The 26,517-nt window shown below is 38.9% G+C and overlaps 1 protein-coding gene across 1 annotated transcript in view; it reads left to right on the top strand.

Annotated features, from left to right (window-relative positions):
- The window catches only part of MACROD2 (mono-ADP ribosylhydrolase 2), a 1,842,294-nt gene that overhangs the window by 1,702,632 nt on the left and 113,145 nt on the right, over positions 1 to 26,517 (top strand). Inside the window, exons 12-13 of the mRNA XM_084887643.1 lie at positions 6,627 to 6,689; positions 11,954 to 12,022. Of these exons, the coding sequence (XP_084743769.1) occupies positions 6,627 to 6,689; positions 11,954 to 12,022 (132 nt within the window). The remainder of the gene's footprint in view (positions 1 to 6,626; positions 6,690 to 11,953; positions 12,023 to 26,517) is intronic.

Here is a 26,517-nt window from a genome sequence, read left to right as displayed (position 1 = left end):
ATGGGGAGAAGAGACCTAATTGGAAAGAGGACAGGTGAGCCCAGACTTGAAGTGCCTGGGGGAAAGCACTCCAGGCAGGGGTTTGGGTGGTACAATAGAAAGACCAGGAGAGCAGAGACCTAGTGTGCTGGAGAAATAGCACCAGAGCTCAAAGCAGCTGGAGCAGAGTAAGTGGGAGGAGACTAGAAAGAGGTCAGGGCAGGAAAACAACATATTTCGTTCCCTCAGCACATGGGGCCTTGATGCCTTTGGACTGTTCAGAGCATTTGACAGGGAAATGGTCTGATCTAACTAACATTTCAAGACAAACAATGCGGCTTCTCAGTTGAGAATAGACTTTGAGGACAGAGCTGAAGGAGGAAAGCATGATTGGAGTCATTATCACAGCCCAGGAGAGAGGGATGGATGCTGGCGCAGGGGTAGTGAAAGCAGATGGACTTGAACTCCATGTGTTCCCTGAACATCACTACATTTGACTTTTAGGAGCCATTATGTGTGATCAAAGAAATTTGACATTTTAAAGCTAATCCACCATTTAATGAGGTTCAACCAGAGGCTAAATAGACACCAGGTGTTTTTTTCTACATCAAGAGCTACAATATGTTTCAAGCAAAATAATAATAATAATAATAATAATAATAATAATAATAATAATTACTGCTTAGGGGAAAATGACATTTCTTTCTCAGTTCCGTGACGAGTGTTTGTGGAGACCCCAAAGATTTTAGGACAGTACTGGGTACTGAGGACAACACAGGAACAGCGAGGCATCTCTCTCAGCCAAGGATTTACAATTTAGCTCTCAAGGGTCAGAAGAGGTCACAGGAACCTTCAAGGCAAGAAAGAGATACCTCAAACTTAGGCATATCTGGACCTAAGTTTAAGTCCCAGCTCTGCCACTAATTGTGGGACTTCAGAGAACTTGACCCTCTGCAACCTTGATTTCTTCATCTTTAAAAATGTAGATAAAAGTCCAACTCAGATAACAGTTACAATGTCATGATAATTGCACTTAAGGAGGCACATGAGGCATGAATATAATGAGGCAGCCAACTTAGGAACTTACTTTCTGAAGATGAATCTATTAAAATAACTCAATCAGCTAATGAGTTCCAGAACAAAATGTTTCAAACTAACCTTCCCTGGTCCTTCCTTCCTTCGCTTCCATCCCTTCCCTTTTTTTCTTCCTTCTTTCCTTCTTTCCCTCCTTCCCTCCTCCCTCCCTTCTTTTTCTTTCTTTCTTTCTTTCTTTCTTTCTTTCTTTCTTTCTTTCTTTCTTTCTTTCTTTCTTTCTTTCTTTCTTTCTTTCTCTCTCTCTCTCTCTCTCTCTCTCTCTCTCTCTCTCTCTCTCTCTCTCTCTCTCTCTTTCTTTCTTTCTTTCTTTCTTTTTTTCTTTTTTCTTCACCTCCTTTCTTCCTTCCTTTCCTTTTTCCTAAGCCGTTAGGAAGAGCTTAGCAAGGTCAGTGTTCACATTAAAGGGGACAAGGTCCAAGAGATGCAAAATACCCAGTGCAGAAGATGGCCAGGGATGGGGAGGCTTGCCTGTTTCAGATTAAAGAGGACTAAAGAGGCATGACAGCTAAATGCAGTGTGTGATCCCCAGTTGCTATAAAAGATATTATTGAAAATTGTTCAAATTTGTTTGCACCATAGTTATGGAAGAGAATGTCCTTGTTTGTAAAAAATAAACTAAAGTATTCAGGGCTAATGGGGGTGATTATGTCCCAAATTTGCTCTCAATGGTTCAGGAAAACAAAGTTTCTTGAAACTTTCTGTTTTTTAAAATTATGCACAAGTAAAAATACCTTTAGCATTAAAGAAATAAGTCTGAAATTACAGCATTGCACTGACTTGGTTTAAGTGTCAGAAGAGCTAATTTATCCATGTTTTCAGTGTTCTGTGTTAATCTATATGAGGCTATAGTGTAGTTCTCCTGCTATTTTCATATTAAATACCATTTTCCCACATTTTTGCTGACCAATAATGAAAATATCTTACCTGGACACAAATATTAGTTACTTTTCCAAGGAATCAATATTGGGTGCTGGCATCAGCTGGTTGGATTGAAATCCAGCTGCCAACACTTGCTAGCTGTGGGCCCTTAGGCACATTACTTAACATCTCTGCACTTCATTTTCCATATTCATGAAATGTGAATAATAATCATGTCAACTTCACTGAGTTGTTCTCAGAATTCAATTTTATAATCTTTTCAAAGTATATAGACATTGAGTAGAACATAACTAATATTCAATAAATGTTAGCTAGTAGTAACTAGTATCTTGCTGCCTACATGGCTCAACTAAATAAAATATAATTATCACAGTTGACAGTACATCCTCTTTGACAGTGAGCCCTCCTTATATAAGGTACATTTATTTTTCAAGCATGTATCCTCTAGAGAGTTTTTATACATATTCCAGATGAAAATGTAGCTAGCTGGTTGTCAAAAATACAAAATTAAAGACTAAATTTTTATAAATAAAAAATGCTAATTAAAAAATCTTTAAGCTCTCCTGAATTGAGAAAAAATAATATTATAGTATTTATATTAATCATCTATTTTTTAATGATACTGTGTGACAAATCACCCCAAAATGCAGGGCCTTACAACAGAAATATCTTTTTTCATGATCACAGGTGGTACAGGTTGGCTATGGCTCAGTTGATGTAGGTAGTGCTCTGTTGGGCAGTACATTTTCAAGGTGTGATTTGCCTGGGCTTAACTCCAAACTGTGGCTCCAGTTGAAGTCTGCGCCATAATATCTCTCCTCTTCTTTAAACCATTGCTAACGGGCATTCTTATCACAGCAAGTGTCAGAAGCACTAGCACCAAGTTCAATTAGGCAGCACATTTAAGCCCCCTGCTCACATCATGCCTACTAATATTTCATTAGTCAAATCAAGTCACTTGGGGTCAAGTCCAACATCAATGGGGTGAGAAGTAGTCTCTGCCTACAGAGGGAGGACACTGAGATGCATAAAAAACACATTACTGGAGATGGAAGAATTGGAGTCTATAATCCAATTTGCAATCCACAGTGTTTGAATGGCCTGTGCTCTGTCCATGTCCAGAAATCTGGGGAGCTTTGTAAGAAATGGCAACAGTGCACCAGCAGGCAGCAAGCAGCAGGTTGTTTCCACAGCTGCAAGGATGGATCTGCACTGATTTACTTTCCATCCCACGCACAGTTCACAAAAGGAACTACAGATATCAGGAAAGTAATTTGTGGCCATGGCATTGAGATTTTGTCCTTATAAAACTTTCTCATATAGAATGACACATGGACTGCATACTTATCATCTTCCAACCAATGGTACCTTCCTTCCACTTACATGAATTCACTTTACAGCAAGAGTCTCTCATTTTTATTTCTATAAAATTTCTGAAATATCTTGCATATAGTATATGCTCAATATATATATATATATATATATATATATATATATATATATATGGGTTAAAACAGTGAGAATTTTCACAGGTCACTGTGGTCTTGGGCATAGGAAAATAAAGCATCATATGACACATCAATGCTGTGGAAATGTATCTTCTGAAGTAAATAACCACCTTTTAGTGTATTAACAGAGAATTCGGCTCCTGTAGGACATTTTTTAAGCAAACAAATAGTATGTTATTTTCCTGTATTTCTTCATGTTTAATATATATATTATTATATATATATATCACTCTCTCCCTTCAGAGAGGAAGGGAGAGAGTGAGAAACATCAGTGATGAGAGAGAATCATTGAATGGCTGCCTCCTGCACGCCCCCTACTGGGGATCAAGCCCACAACCCAGACATATGCCCTTGACCAGAATCAAACCCCCGGACCTTTCAGTCCACAGGCTGACATTCTATCCACGGAGCCAAATCAGCCAGGGCTATTATACGCCTTTTACTAGTAAATCCCTTCTAAAAACCACATATTTAGATTCCCCACTCCACTCAACTTTATGTTTATGTGCTTCCTATGAATATAACTAGACAGACAAGGCTGATAAAAGAAAGCTTGTCCTTATAAAATCCTTATTGGTAACTGTGTAATGAGATTTTTTTTTTCCTACCAGTAGAAGCTCACTGTTTCACAAAGAACTCAATCGTTTGAGGCATATAAAATGGATGGAAAGTTATAAGTCAGCCAAATTGTCCTTTTAAAAGAGTGAAATGAATGCTAATCTAATTGCCCAAGTATGCATCAACAGGGTTTTAAAAGCAAGACTTCTACACTGGGTCCCCCTGCTGGATTTGCAGATGCATGTCTTTGCAAATTGGTGAAAGCAGTATACCTGACCCTTTTCATTTGAGGGCATGTGACTCCAATGACAAATCCAGCATTCTTCTAGAATGCATGTTCTCCGTGATAAACATGGGAAGTGTCTCTTGAGTTTTCTGTCCAAAGGCAGAAATGCTATAACCAGAACACTGTTTGGCCAAGACTCAAAGTGGAAAACAAAAGCATGCCACTCAGTGGCTGCATGAGGGAATGGGACGGCAGGTAAAGGTAAAAACTCAGTAACAGTAGACTAGGAAGACAGCCAAATTGGTTTGTATTGATCTGTGATCTGCCCATGAATTTAATTTTCATGCATTTAGAACTGCTGGAACCAATTTCTCACTTTCCTATGACTCAATTATTCTCTTTTCCTTCCTTTCTTCACAAGAAAGTGTTTTACCCCCACTCCTTAGGAGATGTGATAACTAGACTCATTTTAAAGGCAACATGTCACTGTAGACTTCAAGCCCATAGAGAAATTTGTGTTAAAAGGCCTGTCTTTGGGGGAGACAGATAAGTTGGCAGATTTTTCCTGTTTGACTCAGCCTGTTTGATGAGGGGAAGAGGTGAAATACTGACCTATGTTTTTGACACGTGCTCCTGAACTAATTTGCCTCATTAAGGAAGCAAGAGCAGCTGGGATGACTGTTTCATTCCCAGAGCAAAAGCCAATGCCCTGGCCCACTCAGAGAGCCAGAGAGAAAATGTCAGATAATCATGTGGTCGGTGTAAAAACCCAATGGAGAACATTGGAGTTAGGTAGCTAAAGAGCTGCCGCAAGTCCTCATATTAAAAGTTAGACGGTATCCCCTAAGTTGTTCCCCCAGTGCAAGGCAGACATAATTCTACCCACACTCATGTATTCAATTATAGCATTTCTTCCCCACTGTCACTCTTTTTATTCATTTACTTTCATCATTCTATTATAAATGTTTTTTCAGCCAGGTCAACTCTGAATGTTTTCCCATCTGCTACTCTCCTCACTAGGTTATTTTCCAGAGCTGCTTAGGGAAATGTTTCCCATTGTTTCTCTGAGGCACTTGTATTAGTTCTGCTAGTTGAGTTCTCCTCTGGGGAAAATTCATGATCCTCTTGCCTCTGGATGAAGAATTGGTAGGAATAGCAGATGGTGGGTCAAAGCACTCAAAACAAGGTTAAGTGATCTGGGCCTGGTTGTGGGTCAGGAATTTTAAAAGGGCTCAGCTGGGTGATTCTTCTGCTCCTTGTGTCTTTGGCTGAGGCCTCGTTCAGCTGCATTCAGCTGGCAGCTGGGCTGGGTTAGAGGGTATAAAAAAGCTTCACTCACATTTCTAGCTTCTTGGTGCTCTGCCATGTGGCCCTTCACTCTCTCTAGTTGGTAGACTAGCCCGTGCGTCTTTACAGTATGACAGCCGGTTTCTCAGGGGGAGAAAGTAGATGCTACTAGTTCTCAGTGGGCTTCGCTCTGAAGGCCTACATCACCTCCATGTTTCCGTTTGTCTAAGCAAGTCACAGCACCAGTCCGGATTCAAGGAAAGGTGAGAGAGATTTCACTTCCCGATAGACAAAGGACACAGTAAAGTATGCTGATAGTTTCTGCGTCTCTGTTTTCTGTACTTTACTTGTTTTATATTTTGTTTCTGTATCTTTATATAAATTTATCATTGAAAAAAAATTTTCCAAACAAAAAGAGGCTTGGAAAGCCTCCCAGCAATGAGTTATAAAACATGCCTTTATTTGCCTTTGAAACATTTGTTTTTCTATGCATAAATTCACAGAAATATATATTTTAAGCTTAAAGTAAATGTTAGTTTCTAGCGGATAGTCACCATTGCAGCTGCCCAATTATTTTTCAAGTATTTATGTGTGATAGTGTAAACCTGACTATAATTTGTTCAAAAAAAAATTCATAGCGTAGATATGTTAGGCTTTCATGTATCTGTTAAATAAAAACAGATATTTTTACAATATATTTCAAACAGGAAAATAAAGGACATAGAAACTTAACCAAGTTTTCTTACACAGTGTATATTGCTTGAATCAAGGGAGGAAAATTTGGGTTTAAAATCTGTATTGCATTTTGGGAAATGTTGTTCTAGGAGAGAGATGTTAGTAGAACTGCTGAGTGAATTTTGTTTACTGCAGTTCAACATTTCATCAAGCAAATCGTGTGGAAGGGAGGAATATGAATGTACCTTTTTATATAGGTAATTTTTCTGTTTCATACCTCTGATTTATCTCTCTGCCTTGCTTTATGGGGAGTCATGCTACATTGGTTACAATTAATTTCAGTGCTGCATATTAGCCATAAAGAGATATTTTATAAATTGACTTGATGTAATGTTTTCCCTCTGTGGTTTTCTTGAAAGATGAGAACGGTCCAGAAGAAAAGCAAAGCGCGGAAGACACGGAGGGGCCGAGCCAAGAAGCAGGTGGGCTCAGATTTCTTTTGAAGAGTCTCCTAGGCCTCATCCACAGAGGTGAACAACGACTTTACTCAGTTCTGTTTTCTGAAAATGCTTCTCCTTTTCACCAGGTTAACTTCACTTCCATTCAGGTCTCCCTCAGGAAGCCACCAACTCTATTAACTCGGAGTCACGGTCCCTCTCAGAAGCGGACATTGTCATGTCTCATTCGCTGATTCCATTTTTCTTCCATGTAATTACAGCTTGCTTAGCAGAGATCTAGGAGGGATGAGCAGAGGTTGGAGTGCCAAGTCAGAGCGTGGCTGACTTAGGGCAGGTTTGAATGAGCAGATGTGATTTGGGGTGGGGGGGAGAAATGAAAACTGTTTAAAGGAATTAAGTGAGAGGCTTCCCCTCCACAATGAGCGGCATGTTCCTTACTGTTTGCATTACATTGTGAAGAGCCGCATGTCTGGTTATTTCCCTGTGTGTGGTGGGAGGTGGTGTCGCTGAGCCTGACCACCCCACACACACAGCTGAAGTGAGATCCGAAGGCTTCCTGACATCCCCTCTGTTCACCACAGAACAGATGTAGCAATTGAATGTTTACAGATCTTCGACTGTAGATTACAAACTGAACGTTTAAAAATGTTCAAAAGACTCCAAAGAGATTGTTATCACCTTCAATGTATCATTTCTTTTCTACCCACTTTGTACTCAGGCATGTTCTCCTTTTAAAAACGGTAGACACGATTATGCAGCGATCAACATAACCACCCAAACTAAAATACCCTTCTTTTCTTTAGTTGCAAGTCACTCGCCCAGTTCTAATGAGCCCTGGGGTGGCAGGGGGTGCATTTTTGAAATAGTGGCTGTGCCAGGCACGTCCTGGGCTCTTTACTGAACTCTTGGAAATAGACCAGGTGGTGGGATAAGTTTTGCAATGGAAACTTCTTACATTAACCTTGGAACTTTTGCAAGAGAACTGGAGGCTTTTATTATTGACCTGGAAGATGGAATTGAGGAAGGCCAATCAGAGAAAGCAGTGAAGCAAGGCAGCAGGGACCTTGCGCAGCTGCTCCGGGGTCAGTGGGCTCCCTCTGCTGAGATGCAGTGCTTGCAATGAAATGAATTCTGATACTGCAAACTGTTGTTATTCACGCCCCCACCCGGCTCCTGACCCACACATCATTATGCTCCACGGAAGATGAGTCTTATGTGAAAAGCTGTCACCGTTTTTGACTGGTTGGTATGATAAATATTAGTCAGCTAACTGCTGACAGCTTAGGCCATCCACTGAATGCTGAGGATTCACAGGCTTTTTTACTCACTGCTCTGTCTCAAATGGTCTTCATCAACATAGAATTTTCCTGTCCCTGTTTACACATATGTACGCACAGGCACCCATACATGCAAGCACACACATTTTACCTTTGTTTTATTTATTTCCCCCTTTCCTCTTAATCAGTTGAGAACAGGCAGTTTCTTTTCTTCATTTGAGGTCATCTTGCCTGTTAGCAGGCAAGTAAAATGTAATCCCTCTTCTCTACCTTTGGATCAATAGTGTCATTACCACACTATGGGAACCTCTCAATGTGAAAAAACAAAAAACAAACAAACAACAAAAAAACACCTCTTGCTCTTCCAAATGAGCTGGTGGGCTGGCCTGGGCCCAGGGCAGGGCACATCGGCCACCCTGGCCAGTGCCAACACACACCGCTATGCCCACTCTGCTCATTTCACAGCCTCCCAATCCAAGTGCAGAGAAACTGAAGATGTGGTTCTAGTTACTAAAGCCCTTTGACCTACGTACTGTTATTCTTCCAAAATGCAAACACCTGCATTTCATTCAATATAATTTCCAACTTGGATTTTGATTAGACAATTCTGCAGGCCTCTTCCACATCAAGAAAAAACCCATGTTCTTAAACTAGCATAATCCATCCATTTTTACTGTTGTCATAATCAGACCAAATCAAAGTGGTAGATAATATTCCTCAGTCATTCACAGGCACTGTCTGGACACTGGGACACAGCCGTACACTATAAAGACAATATCCCTGAACGCTTAAAGCTGATATTCTGATGGGGAGGTCCAAAAATAATAACAAAAAGGTGTCAGATAGTGACAGATGCTTTGCAGAGAAATGAGGAAATGTAAAAGGAACACTGTGAAGGCCTGGGGAGAGAGTGGGAGGGGGAAAGGGGGACCAATGGGTGGGAAAGGGGGCATCTGTAATACTTTTCAACAATAAAGATACATTTTAAAATTAAATTGAAAAAAATTAGATCTAAGTGATGAGATGATGGAAGTCCTTTAAAATGGGGGGAATAGGTAATGCAAATGCCTCTAGGCCCATTTGAGTTGGCACGTTGCTGAAAGAAGGTGGAATGGCTGGAGCATGGGATGGGAATATGGTGTGAAATCTTGTAAGAGGTTGTAGTTCAGATTACTTCTGACTGAATGAGATGTGATTTTATGATAACTGCAAAGAGAAGCCAGTGGGTGTTTTGTTTGTTTGTTTGTTTGTTTTAATATATTTTTATTGATTTTTTAAAGAGAGGAAGGAGAGAGATAGAGAGCTAGAAACATCAATGAGAGAGAAACATCGACCAGTTGCCTCCTGCACACCCCCTACCAGGGACGTGCCCGCAACCAAGGTACATGCCCCTGACCGGAATCGAACCCGGGACCTTTCAGTCCGCAGACCGATGCTCTACCACTGAGCCAAACCTGTTTCGGCACCAGTGGGTGTTTTTAAGAAGAGGAGAGACATAAGCTATGTTTTATTTTATTTTCACTTATTGTTTTAAAGTTATATTTGAAAAGTACTGTATTTTTTTAATTTTATTTATTTATTTTTTTTAATATATTTTATTGATTTTGTACAGAGAGGAAGGGAGAGAGATAGAGAGTTAGAAACATCGATGAGAGAGAGTCATCCATCAGCTGCCTCTTGCCCACCCCCTACTGGGGATCTGCCCGCAACCAAGGTACATGCCCTTGACCGGAATCGAACCCGGGACCCTTCAGTCCCCAAGCCGACGCTCTATCCATTGAGCCAAACAGGTCCCGGCATGTATTTTTAAAAGTACTGTTGAAAGTACAACAGATGTTCCTCTTTTTTCCCCCCACTGACCTCCTCCACCCTGCACACCCACAGGCCTTCACCACACTATTGTATGTGTCCATGGTTATACATATATGTATGTAATCAGCTTGCTTTGGCTATGGGTTAAATGGTCTAAAGAGCAGGACTTTTGCAGAGTAAGTGAGAACAGTTAGAAGGTACCATAGGAAAGCAATGATGGTGATTTCTACAACTGAAGACAAAAATGGACTGGTTTGTGTTACATTCTAGAGACAAAGGTAACAGGTAATGCTAATGGATTGGAGGTGGGGAGAGAGAAAAGAGAAATAAGTCTTAAGTTTGTTGTTGTTTTTAATGTTTTCATTGATTTCAGAGAGCAAGGGAAAGGGAGAGAGATAGAAACATCAATGATGAGAGAAAATCATTGATCAGGTGCCTCCTGCATTCCCCACAGGGGGATCGAGCCCACAACCCAGGCATGTGCCCTGATAGGGAATGGAACTGTGGCCTCCTGGTTTATAGGTCAATGCTCAACCACTGAACAAAGCCAGCTGGGATAGTCCTAGGTTTTTAACACTAGTTAATTATGGGATGATGGCACCACTTACCTATACAATCTGTGGAGGATTGGCCATAGGGCTCAGCTTTTGCTAAGAAAGTTAAATTGCTCAGTTTTGGCCATGGTAAAATTGAGAGAACTCTTAGCCCAAAGGAATGCCAAGAACCCAGTCAGATATATAAGCCTGGGTTCCTAGGGAGAGCTCTAGACCAGAAATATGGTTTTGAGAGTCACTGGCATGTAAATTATATTTAACAGCATGAGACTGAATAAAATTCACTAGAAAGAACATGAGTAAAGACATCAGTGAGCCCTGGGACACTGTTACATCTAGATATGTGGCAACAGGGGAGAAGGAGCAGCCACATGAGAGAGTATTTTAGGAAGAACAGAAAAGAAATGTTACTGAGAAATCAAAATCAAGCAAGATAAAGGGAACAACCATTGGATTTGGCAAAGGTGGTCATTGCCACCTTTTGTAAGAGAATTCCTGGGGCAGTATGGAAGCCACTTGAAGCGTGTTGTGGAGAGATTGTGCACCGAGGAAGTATATTACAGATAGCTCTTTTAGGGAGTTTTGCTGAGAAGAGAAATGAAGAAATGGGAAGATGTGACCTCAAGGTTAATAGTTTATTCTTTCTTTGTTAAATAGGAAATTGTCATTTAACAAAAGAAAATGATTCATTATTTCCAATTATACCCCTACTAAAATTTTTATTATTTGTTCCAATAGAGACAGGACCTAAAAGTAATAGTCATAACCATTATGCACAGGACATATGCTAGCAAGTATGGGATTTGTCTTTAAATGTGTGTTAGTTGCCATGTATGTATAACACTTTAGTTTAAGGACCCTGTTATTGCAGGAAAATAATAGGCACTATTCCTTTTCCATTTGCCAAGCATTAAACATTCCAAATGCTTTTGGTAATCTTTCATGTCTTACATTTACCAGTTTCATGTTAGTAAGTTAATTATCTATTCCCCTGGAAGCCAAATGTGAGTGGAATCACTGGGGTGCCCGGGTACTGAGAAGACAGACTCTGAGGAGGTTAATTGATGCTCTAAGGGGCGCAGGGACCTCCAAGTCCCTTCTCCCCACTCTGCGCTTGGGTGATGTGAAACCTCCCAGTGGCTCATGGTGCTTTCCTCCCAGGGATCCCCTTCTCCTGGGTCTGTGCTGCCAGCCTTCAAAGCGCTCCCTGCAGGTTCCCAGCCTGGCACCAGGGCACAGAGGTGCTGTGCTAAGAAAACCAACTCTGAAACACACACACATGAAAGCACTTTGTGGAAACTCACAAGAATATCCTTTCCTCCACAATCTGTTTTAAGAAGAATGTGTGCCATCCTGCTAGAGGTGGGGAAGAAGGAAGTACAATAGTACCAACAAACAGCATTTTTTTTTTTTTTTGAAAAAAAAAAAAAGTTCACTGGGCTCTGTCTTAACTGAAGGTTTCTGTTTCATTAATTATAAGAGAGAATCACAAACCACTAACCCCTTCAAAGACTGTTCGGTATATGAGAGCATGAAACAGGTTCATATTCCTGTGGTCTAGCGGGGGCTGGGGGGACATGCTGGCAGGGAGGCTCTGCTTGGCAGCATTAACTCTGAGCCGGTGTTTCTCTTGTCTGCTTTGTAGATGGCGTCAGTGCTGCTACTGTGCACAGCCCTGCTGCAGAAGAGGCCGCTGAAGTCTGTAAAGACGAAGGTAAGAGGCTCCTACTACATCAAAAAATCAAAATCGCTTAGGAGGCCATTTGTGTTTTATATGGAAAAATGATGCAGCTAGCAAAATCTTATCTAATTCTCTCGAAGCATCTCTCTTTCAATAAATTACCTCACCCACTCTGCTTTATTCCAAATCAGAATTTACATGTGCATTTACATTTGTTCCTCTGAAACGTAACTTGGTGAAACAAGAGAATGATTGGAGAAATTATGTTTAAAGATGTTTAAACAGAAATAGGCATTTCTGCTGTTTATGGCTACACTTCGGGAATAAGTGAAAAGAGGGGCTTTTGGGAACCACCTACCAGAGAGCTTCATTATCCAGACATAAGAAGGAAGAAGTTTGAAAAGCATCCTTAGAAATAGATCTTTGGCAAGAGCATCATTCCTCATTCTATGGACAGTGACTATGAGGAAATGTTGCTGACCCAAATATCTCCAAAGGAAGAAAAATCTTGATTTTCATTATAGGAGAAAATTTGAGGGAGAAATAGTGGATAGTGGAGACATTCATGCTTCTTTGTCTTCAGATCTTCACATATATGTGTGTATATATATATATATATATATATATATATATATATATATATAATAGTTATTTTATCTCCCTCCTAATTATTTGTCCCTACACAAAAAGGTAACATTATTTTATTTCATTTTATTTTATTTTATTTTATTTATTTTTGGTATCTATTTTTAAAATTTTATTTCTCAATTACACTTTATATTCAGTATTTTGTGTTAGTTTTAGGTGTAGAGTATAGTGGCTAGACCATCTATACTCTACAAAGTGCTCCCCTTGATATTTTAAGTACCCATCTGGCACTTATAGTTATTACAATATTACGGACTGTATTCCTTAGGCTGTGTTTTATATCCCTGTGACTATTTTGTAACTAACAGTTTGCAGTTCTTAATCCCTTCACCTTAAAAAGGTAGTATCATTTTATATCTGTCACTGGTAACTACTGAAAAAAAATCCTCCTGTTGTATTTGTACCAATGGACAGCTGGTGATCTGCTTGAGAGTTTTGGATAGATATGCTCAGTGTGTTTCTTTAGTTTGCAGTATTATGAAAATAAACCCATACTTGACAATTGATATTGGCATAGTATCTAAATGCCTTGAACTGGTGTTTAGAAAATTAAAGTTGTCCTGGAAGTCTAATACATGGCTATTGGCATCACTCATTTCATGTTGCCTGGTAAATGAGCTTTTCTCAATGAGGTTTCCTGTGTACTCAGGGGGTTTGGGATGGGTGAGGGCTGCCTGCAGCTGGGAAAATAAGTTCCTCATTCCTGAAGGGGGATCTGGGTGGCCCAACAGAATCCTATACACTATTATTTCACTGGTCCTCATCTTGTTCATTGCCACTTTTTAAATGAATCCCTTAGCAACTCCCTTCACGTACTCAGATATGTGTCCTGACATTCCTGGTTTTATCTGATATATTTATCCCTGATTATTTGGTATATCTAAAAATACAAATAATGTCAGATATTCGGATAGGTTCCGATAAGAAACTCAAGGTCATTTTAGAGAAAGAGATAAACCTGACCAAGTCAGAGTGAAAAGACAGAAAGTGATGTTCCTCCTAAGTAAATGATTTTGGACAGTCCAATCATGTAACTGTGAAAGAATTCTTTCTGTAAATCTCATGAAGTTGAATGGCAGAGTTTAGGAAACAAGAAAGAGAACCTAATTTAAGTTCTTAAAGCTGAGGTGTTTTCCTGTTGAGTTGTTTGGGTTGGAGATATAACACCTTTATAGAAACACAAGGCTTGTGATGTTTCTTGATGCTTTTAGGATCCCACACCATTAATTGCTCATGCCAGGATCAATTTCTCAGAATGCTTTTAGGATTTTTTTCTACATGAAACCTGTAATGGTGGTAACTCCAAAGAGTTCTGCCATCTATTAAAAATGCAGTTCCGTAATAATGACTAAATGTGACATTTTAAAGATTTTACTGAAATACATTTTTAATATGCATTAACCTCTTAATCTAGGGAAAAGTGTTTTAAAATCCCCATTAGCAAGTAAACCACTACAAATAGAGCATATAGGATATAATCTTTTTTAAAAAATATATTTTATTGGATTTTTACAGAGAGGAAGGGAGAGAGAGAGCTAGAAACGTCGATGAGAAACATCGACCAGTTGCATCTTGCACACCCCCTACCGGGGATGTGCCTGCAACCAAGGTGGATGCTCTTGACTGGAATCAAACCTGGGACTCTTCAGTCCGCAGACCGACGCTCTACCACTGAGCCAAACCGGCTTTGGCAGGATATAATCTTTGCCTTCTCATTTTTGAAATGGCATGTACCATTGTTTTTGTTTTTAATTTATCTTTATTGTTGAAAGTATTAGAGATGTCCCTAATTTTTTTTCCTATTGATCCCCTCCACCTTGCACCCACCCTTCCAAGGTCTTCACCACACTATTGTCTATGTCCATGGGCTATGCATATATGCATATAAATTTCCCAGTGAATCTCTCCCAACCCCACCACCCCTGCCTTGCCTCTGAGATTCATGTCTATTCCATGCTTCTATATCTCTGAATCTATTTTGTTCAGCAGTTTATTTTGTCCATTAGATTCCATATGTTCACTAGATTCTCATATGAGTGAGATCATATGATGCTTATCTTTCTCTGACTGGCTTATTTTGCTTAGCATAATACTCTCTAGGTTCCTCCATGCTGTCTCAAAGGGTAAGAGATCCTTCTTTTTTACTGCTGCATAGTACCCCATGTTATAAATGTACCACAATTTTTTCATCCACTTGTCTATTGAAGGGCATTTGGGCTGTTTCCAGATCTTAGCTATTGTAAATTGTGCTGCTATGAACATAAGGGTGCATATATTCTGATGGTGTGTCAAGTTTCTTAGGATATATTCCTAGAAGTAGGATCACTGGACCAAATGGTAGTTCCTTTTTTATTTTTATTTTATTTTATTTTTTTAAGGAAACTTCATACTGTTTTCTATAGTGGCTGCACCATTCCCAGCAATAGTGTACTAGGGTTCCTTTTCTCCACATCCTCACCAGCATTTGTCATTTGTTGGTTTCTTGATGATAGCCCTTCTGACAGTAGTGAAGAGCTATGTCATTGTTGTTTTAATTTGCATATCTTTGATGATCAGTGACTTTGAGCATTATTTATGTGTCTCTTAGCCTTCTATATGGACTTTATACCACTATTTTTAATTGATTATTAGTCGAAAGCTTAGGACTGCTATCTTGACTGGTAGTTATGTAGCTTAGAATGAAAAAAAAAAAAGAAATGAATTTGCCATTGAAATCTCCCAAGATTGAGGTCAAATTGAAGTTAATAGGGTTGGGGATTCATTTCAAATATTCAACATTATTAGTTTCATGCAGAAGTATATCTCCTTGGTGCCAATTGGGCTATTTATGAGCTCTGCAGTTATTAGATTGCTTATAAAATGCATATTAAACTCTCCCATTTAAAAGGCAGAACATGTTTGCTGACCAAGCAGCCTGAAGGAGGGCTTGCTCTCTTGCCTTTGCTTCCAGACTCAGATCCTGACCCAGCATCTTCTTCCTGGGTTGGGAACAAACAATCTAATGAACTGCCCTTCTCTCTCCCTCTCTCTCTCTCTCTCTCTCTCTCTCTCTCTCTCTCTCTCTCTCTCTCTGTCTCTCTCTCTCTCTCTCTGTCTCTCTCTCTCTCTCTCTCTCTCTCTCTCTCTCTCTCTCTGTCTCTCTCTCTCTCTCTCTCTTCTTCAAGACTCATCAGTAATTTCCAGCTTTGCTTGATGGTTTATCTGGCTTTACATTTTTCATAACTTTGGATTCCGCAGGTTACTAGCGTCTTCAAAAGAGAAAGGAGTGCAAGGCTTAAAACAAGCAAACAAAACATGTGCCTTGGTTTAGGAGCTAAGATTTTTTTTTTTTAATTAAAATTGGTATGTGAAAGTTGAATAATTTCAAGAGGAAGTGTCTTTGGAGGTATCTTCTATCACAGTGATTTTGTTTAAATGTTTTGGACATATTTCCCATTAGGTACTTAGAATGGATGCATATCATCCATGTACCCCACATAATTGCTAACAGTGCAAGCTGTTGACAGAAGCAGGTACCACTGATTGACTTATGCCTCAATAGCTATATAGTGAGCTGCAGACTGAAGACACCTGTTTCCAATGATCATTACAGTCCTCATATGGGCAGGAGTTGAATTGAGAGGATGAGATGTGAGGATGAGGAATACTGATGAGTAAGCTAATCACACAGGGGTTCATTTACCTTAAAATGAATTCCAAGGTAAAGCTGGCTTAAGAAATTATTTGTAGGTTAATAAAAATTCTAAGGTTATTTGTAAAATACTGCTTTCAATTATTTATTGAGAGATTTCGTCCTCTACTGGTGAAAACATACTCTAATTTTTGATTTAATGGCTGTTTGCACTTTAAATCCTTAAAAAAAAGAGAGAGAGAGATCCAAGAGTATAAATGTTAAGGCTATTTAAGTTATCAAATATAGATGTCATCACAAAAAGAGGAATATAAATATAGGAATAAAATTAATATTAGGAAGATCAAGTACTCTGGTTGAAACTACTATATAGTTATTATTGTTTGAAATACAGTCAATCTTTTTAATTCAAGGAAAATTCTTCATTATACTTGTCTCAACATTCATAATAATAGTTCATACTCACTCTCAGCCAAGGCCCAGGCACCTTGGGTGGGGAGGACAGCTATTTAAACACATTTTGATTCTCTTGTCTTAGTATTTTACTACCCAATTTGAATTTGAAGCTCAACCAGACCAAATCATATGCTCATTCCTCATAATAAAAGACTAATTAATATGCAAATAGACTGAACAGCGGAATGACTGGTTGCCCTGATGCACACCGACCACCAGGGAGCAGATGCTCAATGCAGGAGCTGCCCCCTGGTGGTCAGTGCGCTCCCACAGTGTGAGTGCTGCTCAGCCAGAAGCCAGGCTCATGGCTGGCAAGCACAGCTGCAGTGGTGGCAGCCTCTCCTGCCTTCAAGGCAGCACTAAGGACCCCTCAAGGGATGTCTGCCTGCCGGCTGAGGCCCACTTCCTGAGAGCTCCCTTAGGCACCCCTGCTCCCCCCACCCCCCACTGCCAATAAACGAATGTCATGCACCAGGCCTCTAGTTAATAATTAATATTCAGGTGCATGCACAGCTGAGATTCCTTTAGAACTTTGTGTAAGCCATGCCAATGATTTTTGGTATTTATAAAGTCAGATGTCACCTGGCAAAGGATTTCTTAACCCTTAATCTAAGTTTACGACCTGCTAGTGGTCAAATTTTCTGTAGAACAGGGAGAAAGAGAGCAAAGTCAGCCTTGCCAAAGACAACAAAAGAGAAAGGCTGAGGCTATGTCTGAGGAAGTAGATTGGAGAGTGTGTGAGAGATGAGCATAAATATTCCCAACCATATATCGCTGTAAGCCTTGGCCAGTGTGGCTGGCTCCAGATGGCTGTGAATGCTCTCTCTATCCCTTGATTAATCTTGGAAGAGAAACAAAGCATTGGCCCACCCACAAAATTTCCCTCAGGCTGCTTTGGGCTGGTTTTTCTTCCTGTTGTTAGTGTCCCCTCTACTGACCATCCTCCCCTCTACCCATAAAAGTGAGACAAAGCTGTCCCTGTCCTCCAGCTGCACTGATGGAGTGGCTGGGTGTCCTGTAACCCCTGAGACTTTTGGATTTTAAAGAGTCTGAAATGTGGCCTGACTGTAGTGGCTCAGTGGCTGAGCATTGACCTATGAACCAGGAGGTCACATTCAATTCCTGGTCAGGGCACATGCCAGCATTGTGGGCTTGATCCCTAGTATGGGGTGTGCAGGAGGCAGCTGATCAATGAGTCAGAAGTATGGAGTGGAAGCTGCTGCCCCCTGGCAGTTCAGTGAAGGGAAGAGAACCAAGATATATAGAGTGTCTCCTACACTCAATGTTTTACGTTTGGCTACAATGTATTTTTCATTTCATGAAGGGTAACCTGAGACTCAGGAGGGGGAGAGAGACAGTGTGGGGGTGGGACACAAGAACCACTTCATAAGGGTGACTCCACAGCTGTTACTTACAAGCTTACATAATCTTCACTAACGATTGTGTTTTATTCCGTTTTAGTATAATATTTATTTTTTTGTTTATAATACATATTTATTGTAAAATGATTATAAATTCAGAAAAGGGTAACAGGTAAAAGCCTATAATCATTTTCTCTTTAAGGATTAAATTGTTAAAAACAAATCATTCTGTTTTACTAGTTAACAATATACCAGGAACATTTTCCCATATCTTGAAATATTCCTCAAAGGCATGATTTTTTATTGGAGGCATAGTATTTCATCATATGGTTGTTCCACTGTTTACATAGCCAGTGTCCCAATGTTAAAGTATTTAGTTATTTACAATTTTCTCTCTATTCTAAATAACAGGGACATGTAGTGCAAGGATTTTACATAAATCTTCGTGTATAACTATATTCAAGTACCTCAGGATGAATTCTTAATTTTTTGTTGATTTATGCTAGTATATAAACTTCCTGTCTTTTTCTGGGTTACCACATACATATATGGATTTTTAAGGGTACTCTGCGATGCAAACCATTTTGAAACTGTCTCATAAATATAACAATATACAATATTATGAATTTTTTCATATATTTTCAGTCTAACATTAGCGACCCTCATGAGTGACCCTCCATAATTTACTTACCCAGTCTCCTTATTGAGTCCTTTCTTTAGTTTTAGTTTTAAATTTTATACTGGTCAGGAATATCTTTTTAATTTTGTAAATGTTCATGATCATTTCTGTAAGAAAATTCTAATAAACAGAAATGCATACAATTCTTTGTTTTTCTACAATGAATAGAGTTCATTCCTTTTTGATTCCTTACATAATATATGTTAATTGTAGAAAACTCATAATGGAAGAGAATATAAGGAATAGCAATCACAGCACCCCAAGATAACTACCATTTACATTTTAGGACCATCCCTTCATGCATCACTTTGTGAATATATGGACACAAACAAAATTTTGTATAAATTGATCATATACTCTGTGACCAAGAGTCTATTCTCTGATTTCAACTTCCGGAGTCCAGATTCCAGCCCTACCCTGACCTCTGTGACATTGAGAAAATGACTTAGTCTCTGTGCACCTCAGCTTCCTCATCCATAAAACAGGAAGGATAATAGCAACTCCATCACAAGATAGCAAATCAATTCATTTAAACATTTTAAGACAATCGGAGGCTCAAAATTTTCAGCCATTATTAAATATATGTTTATTTTTTAGATATTGTATCATATTATACATACTTTTATGTATCTTTTGTTACAGACCACAAAACTTTATGGATATCTCTCTGAGTCATTTTTTGTAGATCCAATTCATCCATTTTAAAGTTCTCATAATATTCCATAGTGTGATGCACTGCAGTTAATTCAACCATTCTCCTATGATGAGCAAGAACTTTCTCCACTTTATTGTCACACAAATAAGGCTGCAACAGCTGTTCCTTACCCATATATCCTTATAAGCAGCGCTCTTATATGCATGGGAAAGATTCCAGGAGTGGGAAGGCCTTGAGGGGTATGTGTTTTTAATAGATATTGCCAAATTGCTTTCTTAAAAGGCCATAACAATTTGTATTTCCATCAGAAAACATTATTTTTGTTCTTTCTAAATTTTGACAGTTCGATGGATGTAAAGCATCATCTCAATGTTTGTAAAAGGTCAGGATCATTATCCAAATTTTGCAGGTAACTGAAGCTGGGTAACTGGTAAGATAAAACCAGAATTTGGAAAGCATGCCTGCCTGTGCTTTTTCCACCCCAACCCCCTTGCTGCTTCCCACATCATTCTTTCAGAGTAGGGGACATTTCTTGCCTGAGGGGGTAGGATGCAGGAGGTATAGAATAGACAAAAGGCAGCATGGGGAAAGTTGAGACCCAAGCTAGGTGAGTAGGTTGAGACTGAGACAACAGACAAGGGAACCACTTTGTCCACATCATAATCTTGACCCTAACTACTGGATCCTACAATGAAATGATGTACAGAAACCCTCAATCATATACACCACTAGGAAAAACAAAACAGAACAAAACAAAAACCTTTGCACATGCAAATAGACTAAGTTACTATAGTCTGGTTCCATGCCTCCTTAAAGCCCAGCACATATCTGGCTCAGTAGCCCAACTTGTCATTTCCTAAAGACCTACAACAATTGGCCTACAACATCCTGCCATCCCTCTGTCACATCAATTTTCTCTGGGATCCAAAGATTCATTTCTAGTATTCTACCCTCACAATGACCCTTCTCCATCATGCCCTTTTTCCCTCTCTTTATCACAAATTACCTCAGCAAACATTTTAATGACAGGAATTATGTGAGAAATGTTGGGGGGAGGGAAATGTTGTGCATGCTTTCAAGTTTCTTGAATTTCCCCCTTTCATCATATTTCATCCCATACAATAATGAACTATCTGATCTGCTTTTTAAAAATATTTGGTAAAACTTCAAAAATTATCTTGTGCATTGTATAAATAGTAGTTATATACATGTCATATTTATCTCATTAGAATGTACATATCTTAAGATTACGTATAAGTGTCACTCATTTTCATGTTCTATATAAAGCCCTACACAGTTACTTGTTCATAGTAGGTTCTCAGTATTGGATATAGAAGCTATTGTAGGAAATGGACCACTATTTTGTTTTCTCTGCCCATTTCAGCTTCAAATGGGCCGAGAAAACAAAATTTGCTAAAAAAAAAAAAAAAAAAAAAAAAAAGGAAGGAAGGAAGGAAGGAAAATATTCAAATGAAACAAAACTACTTTTTCGGCCACTTGCAATACTTTTTTAGTTCTTTGGGACAAGTCTTGCAGCTTATAAGAGCCTCAATTTATTTTGGATTTACATCACCACTGCTATGAATCTTTGGTAACTTTCTTAGGTTGTGCCTCACTTTACTCTGGTAAAATGGGGAAAATAGTATTTATATAATGGAGTTGTGAAAATTAAAAGAATAAACATATTTAAAGTGTTTAGAATAGCTTCTCGAGCATAGTAATCTTTCAAGCATAGTAATCTTTCAAGAAAGGCAATGTAAAAGAATTAACTTCCCAAAATAACCATTTTTCTTTTACATTACTGTTATAAAATTTATGTGCTGGTTTTACGATCCTAACTACTCCAGGTAGGACTCCCATATCTCATTGAATCATCACCAAATCACTGAATTTGTTGACATGCATTAAAGTTGGAGAGGGTCAATCATAAGTGATGTTCAAATATTTAGCAACAGATGGCACCCAGTACCTGCCCATCAAAGGAAACTTCAGCTTGTATACCATTGTGGCATATACAGTTGAATATTTAGAAATAAGCAAATAGAAACACTTCAATCAACAATGACAGATTGAAACACATGCATGTGATTGGCACCAGTGAGAGCTTTATTTGTATCACTTATGCACAAGTCAACTTAGCCTTTTATAGCTATAGAATAAACTTGCTTAACTAGACCTGCTTTCTGATTTAGCTAAACTTTCTCCAGCCCAGTGAAGCACCCCAACTTCTCTTTTGGGTAATTGTCAGCAACACAGCAGTAAATATCAACATGAAGCAGATTATTATTATAGATCATGCAGGGAGAACAAAGGATAAAATATTTAACTGCAGCAGTGTTTGACTATATTCTTCGCAGTGAGAAAACCTGAAGTCATTCAAGGCCCACCATTTCTTACTTCTGTTTAGTCTGATGAAGTTTCTAAGCTTTCTAAATCTCCATTTTCTGGCTAATGAAAAGTCTCCTATCTACCTATTCCAGGGTTTCTGTGAGGATCAAGTATGATGAGGCACATGAAAATGCTTCACAGACATTTGGTTAAAGTGTGAAATGTTTGCACCTTGCTATAAAGCAAGTCGTGTTCCTGGGTTGAAGAAACTTCAAGGAGGTAGTCATTGTTAGGGAGAGGAAGCTGGGCTTTGCTACATGATGTCTTTACCTGGCACCCAAAGCCACTGTTTTAGGCTGGGCTATGGGCCACATTTTGTGCCATGGGGTTTCTGCAGTGTTGGCTGCAATTTGGTGGGTAGTGGTAGAACCTGTGTCCAACTTGGGGGGACTGAGTTTTGCTTTGTGGGTGCCAGGTCCGCAGTGCCACTTTTCTGTGCACATCACAATAGCTCTTGTGTTGATCGTCTGCCTGCTGGTAGTCAATGTGCATCATAGTGACTTGTCAGATGGTTAGACACTTAGCATGTTAGCCTTTTAGATAGATAGATAGATAGATAGATAGATAGATAGATAGATAGATAGATAGAAAATACCTTAAATGGAAGGCTTCTATATCCATACTTTAAGATGCTTTTGTCAGCATGGCCTAATAAGAATAACCACATACTCAAAATGACTAAACCTTTTGAGAGTGATGAGGGAACAATTTATAATTAATCTGCAATAGTAGACCAAATGGAGACTAGGGAAACCAAGATGTGTACTCACTTTACTAAAAATGGATGAAGTCCTTTCTGTCTACAAATCAAAATTATATCTCACTCATATTTGAAAATCTCTGTTTAACTTTCACCCTTAAAAACATACTATTCTTAAGGTATTTTTTCTGGCATTTTCTAATTTTATTAATTAGCATAAAATAATTTTTGTAATTACTCTTTAGAATATTCCCACACATGGTGTTTCCTAGTCAATATGGACAGGCCCCAGAATGTTTGTTAACAAAGTGCTGCATATTTTTCTGTGAAATATCTTTTAGACTAAACCAGTGATTCTCAAACTTTAATATTTATTGGAGTCAAATATACATTAATATTTGAATTAAAAACAGAATAATGTATTTTAAAGGTGTTTTAAAAGATTCTCAGAGTTCATTTTGAAGTTATGTATCTTTGCTTTTATATAAGATATGACTTCACTAAAAAACAGAGATGGTGACAGCAGTTCATGTGGAATAGCACATGATCATATTTGGAGAAGGCAATGACACTCAAGAAAGGCAGTGTAAAAGAATTAACTTCCAATTCATAAGCAACATAGTGAGGTTCTTTTTCAGATATTAGCAGGTTTAAATTCTATAGAACCCCTCAGGGTGTTAATAAATGGTCCTTATAAAAAGAGCTCAGTAAAAAATAAATTTAGAAACCACAATGTTTGACAAAGTTAAGCAGTATCTACAGTACAGGACTTCTCAGAGTCTTTAACGTGCTAACTTGTATTGAGAAGCTCAGAGGAGATAGAAGCATAAGACATTTCTAAAATAAATTGACTAAATAGAATTTTTAATTTTTTGTTACATTTCCTTTTATCTAACAAAATATAGCTTAGGGAAAAAAATTCCACATCCTATCCAAAAGAATAAAAGAACAGTATAAAGCTTTGATGTCCATAAATCACACTATTTATTACAAAATAAGAAATGGTAAAATTACTTTTAAAAGCAAGGCCTTGGTTTCTTAAATTTATGATGGTACAATGTTATTGAGGAAACATTCCCTTAAATTTCAGAAAAGGATGTAGTCTATCATAGTTTTTGACAATAGATTTTCGTGAGTTGAAATGTGTTGTCCTTCCTCATGCCTAATGATGTTTGCTATTATCTATTGCTCCCATCACTAGTCCCAGAGAGTTATATTTTTTTGAGACAAAGAGACAGAGAATGTCTCGCGGCTGCTGCATTCCTTAACAAAAAGAAAGGAATAATTTGCTAGCTAGGGGTAAAAACTGGAACACTTTTAAATCAAGTACAAAGACAAGGTTTCCTAGTAAGCATAGATGACATTTAATGGAAATATGTCTTCCCATTTCATTTAGCAATTGGCCCTGATAGTTTGCAGCAGATGTGTCAAATTGAAGTGGAAAGGCAAACATGTTATTTTCCTCAGGAAGAGGGAGAGTAACAGTCACATATACTTGTATGCATACACAAAAACACACATGCATGTGCACACACACATAGACACACACACAGTTCTGAGATCCCACACAAATCTATACAAATCTGTACAAGACAACATTTATCTCCGTTTGAGCTATAATTTATGATGTTTCTCTGATACATCATAAAGATTTAGGACTTTCAAAAAATATATTTCAAATGATATTAAACTGCTTCAGTTTACCTAAACTATCCATCAATGTTATCTAAGCCAACCACATTTTGAAGCAGAATGTTCACTCAATCTCGATCCTAACCATTTACTGAGACAAACATTGCTGTCAACCACTCCTTCAGAGAATGATAGACTACATCCTTTTCTGAAACTTAGAATGTTTTCTCAATAACATTGTACCATCATAAATTTAAGAAACCCAGACCCTGTTTTTAAAAGTAATTTTACCATTGCTTATTTTGTATTATAATAGTGTGATTTATTGACATCAAAGCTTTATACTATGTTCTTTTATTCTTTTGGATAGGATATGGAATGAAGGCCTTTTAACAACTACAAGCACCAGGCACTGGGTTGTTCTGAGTCTGCCTTTTCAGGTTCAGGAAAATAAAACAACTGTCTTTTTCCATCCTGCAGATAGAAGCTTTCTGCATTATGGAGTTCCTTCTAACCAGAAGTGCTATTGTAGATCAGTCTATACTAGAGAACTTGGAACTTCATCTAATTAATTATTACCTAAGGCTGATGTTTACCACAATAACCAGGTGTACCTCAAATGAACCCTTCTTAACGATCATCTTCCACATCTTGACAACACTCTATATCCATGGTCAAAGCCTTAACAATGCCTGCTCAGTGCTTCCTCCAAGATTAAGCTAAGAGAACTCATCAGACTGTTTCTATTTTATTCATTTTTTAATTATTAATTATTTATTGTTTAAACTATTACATATGTCTTCTTGTTCTCCCATTGACCTCTCTCAGGCTACCCCCAGCCCCCAGCACATGCCCTCAGCCCCTTAGTGTCTGTGTCCATTGGTTACGTTTATATGCATGCATACAAGTTCTTTGGTTGATCTCTTACACCACCACCCCCACACTTTCCCCTGCCTTCCCTCTAAGGTTTGATGGTCTATTCAATGTTTTCTGTCTCTGGATCTGTTTTTGTTCATCAGTTTATGTTGTTCATTATATTCCAATGAGTAAGATCATGTGTGTTATCTTTCTCCAATTAGCCTATTTTGCATAAGCATAATGCTCTCCATGTCCATCCATGCTATTGTGAATGATAAGAGTTCATTCTTTTTTACAGCGGCATACTATTTTTTTGTGCAGATGTACTACAGTTTTCTAATCCACTCATCTTTTGATGGGCACTTAGGCTGTTTCCAAATCTTAGCTATTGTAAATGGTGCTGATATGAACATAGGGATGCATATATCCTTTCTGATTGGTGTTTGTGATTTCTTGGGATATATCCCAAGAAATAGGATTACTGGGTCAAATAGGATTACTGGGTCCATTTTTAATTTTTTGAGGAAATTCTATACTGTTTTTCCACAGTGGCTATACCAGTCTGCAATCCCACCAGCAGTGCATGAGGGTTCCTTTTTCTCTACATCCTCACCACACTTGTCATTTCTTGATTTATGATAACCATTCTGAAGGGTATGAGATGGTACCTCATTGTCATTTTGATTTCCATCTCTCAGGTGATTAGTGACTCTGAGCATCCTAATATATAAAAACCCTGGGTCGCAATGTCTGGTAACAACCAAGGCTTCATCAACCAGAAGTCAGTCCTGCAGTCAATGCTGTGTTGCAGTAGCCACCCAGTGCTGACTGCTTCCACTGCAGGCATGGTGCCCCATAACTGGCTGCTGGGGTGGGCTGCAAATCAGGAGCAGAGATAGTCCTGAAGAGAGAAGCAGTGACTGATCCATTGCCTTTGTGGCAGCTTTGGATCAGGACTTGCCCCTCTCTTTCTCTCCCAGCAGCCTCATTTCCATTTCTCTCTAAGCCTTCACTGGGGCTCCTAATCAGCCCTGCCTTTCTGATCAGGCCCCGTTTATAGGCCCAGAGATACTGGCTGGCATTGAAACTGACCAATCAGAACCAAATGTGTGTCAACTGTCAGGAGCCAATGGCTGTCTGGAGGTAGAGCTTTTGACACTGACTGGCATAGAAACTAATCAGAACCAAATTGACTTGCAGAGGAAGACAGTTGGGGGCAAGATCAGGCCTGCAAGGGAGGGCAGTTGGGGGGAACCAGAATGGCAGGGGAGGGCAGTTGGGGGTGAGATCAGGAAGACAGAGGCAGTTGGGGGTGAGAACAGGTCAGCAGAGGAGAGCAATTGGGGGCAAGATCAGGCCTGCAGGGGAGGGCAGTTAGGGGCGATCAGGCAGGCAAGCAGAGGCAGTTAGGGGTGATTTGGCAGACAGGTAAACAGGTGAGCAGTTAGGAGCCACAGGGATCAGGACTAAACTAGCAGTCGGACATTCCTCAAGAGGTTCCTGATTGGAGAGGGTGCAGG

Source organism: Pipistrellus hanaki, assembly GCF_964339955.1.
Source record: "Pipistrellus hanaki genome assembly, chromosome: 6".
NCBI classification, from domain to species: Eukaryota; Metazoa; Chordata; class Mammalia; order Chiroptera; family Vespertilionidae; genus Pipistrellus; species Pipistrellus hanaki.
Note: the sequence above shows the minus strand (reverse complement) of the source record. Positions and strands in the feature narration are given on the sequence as shown.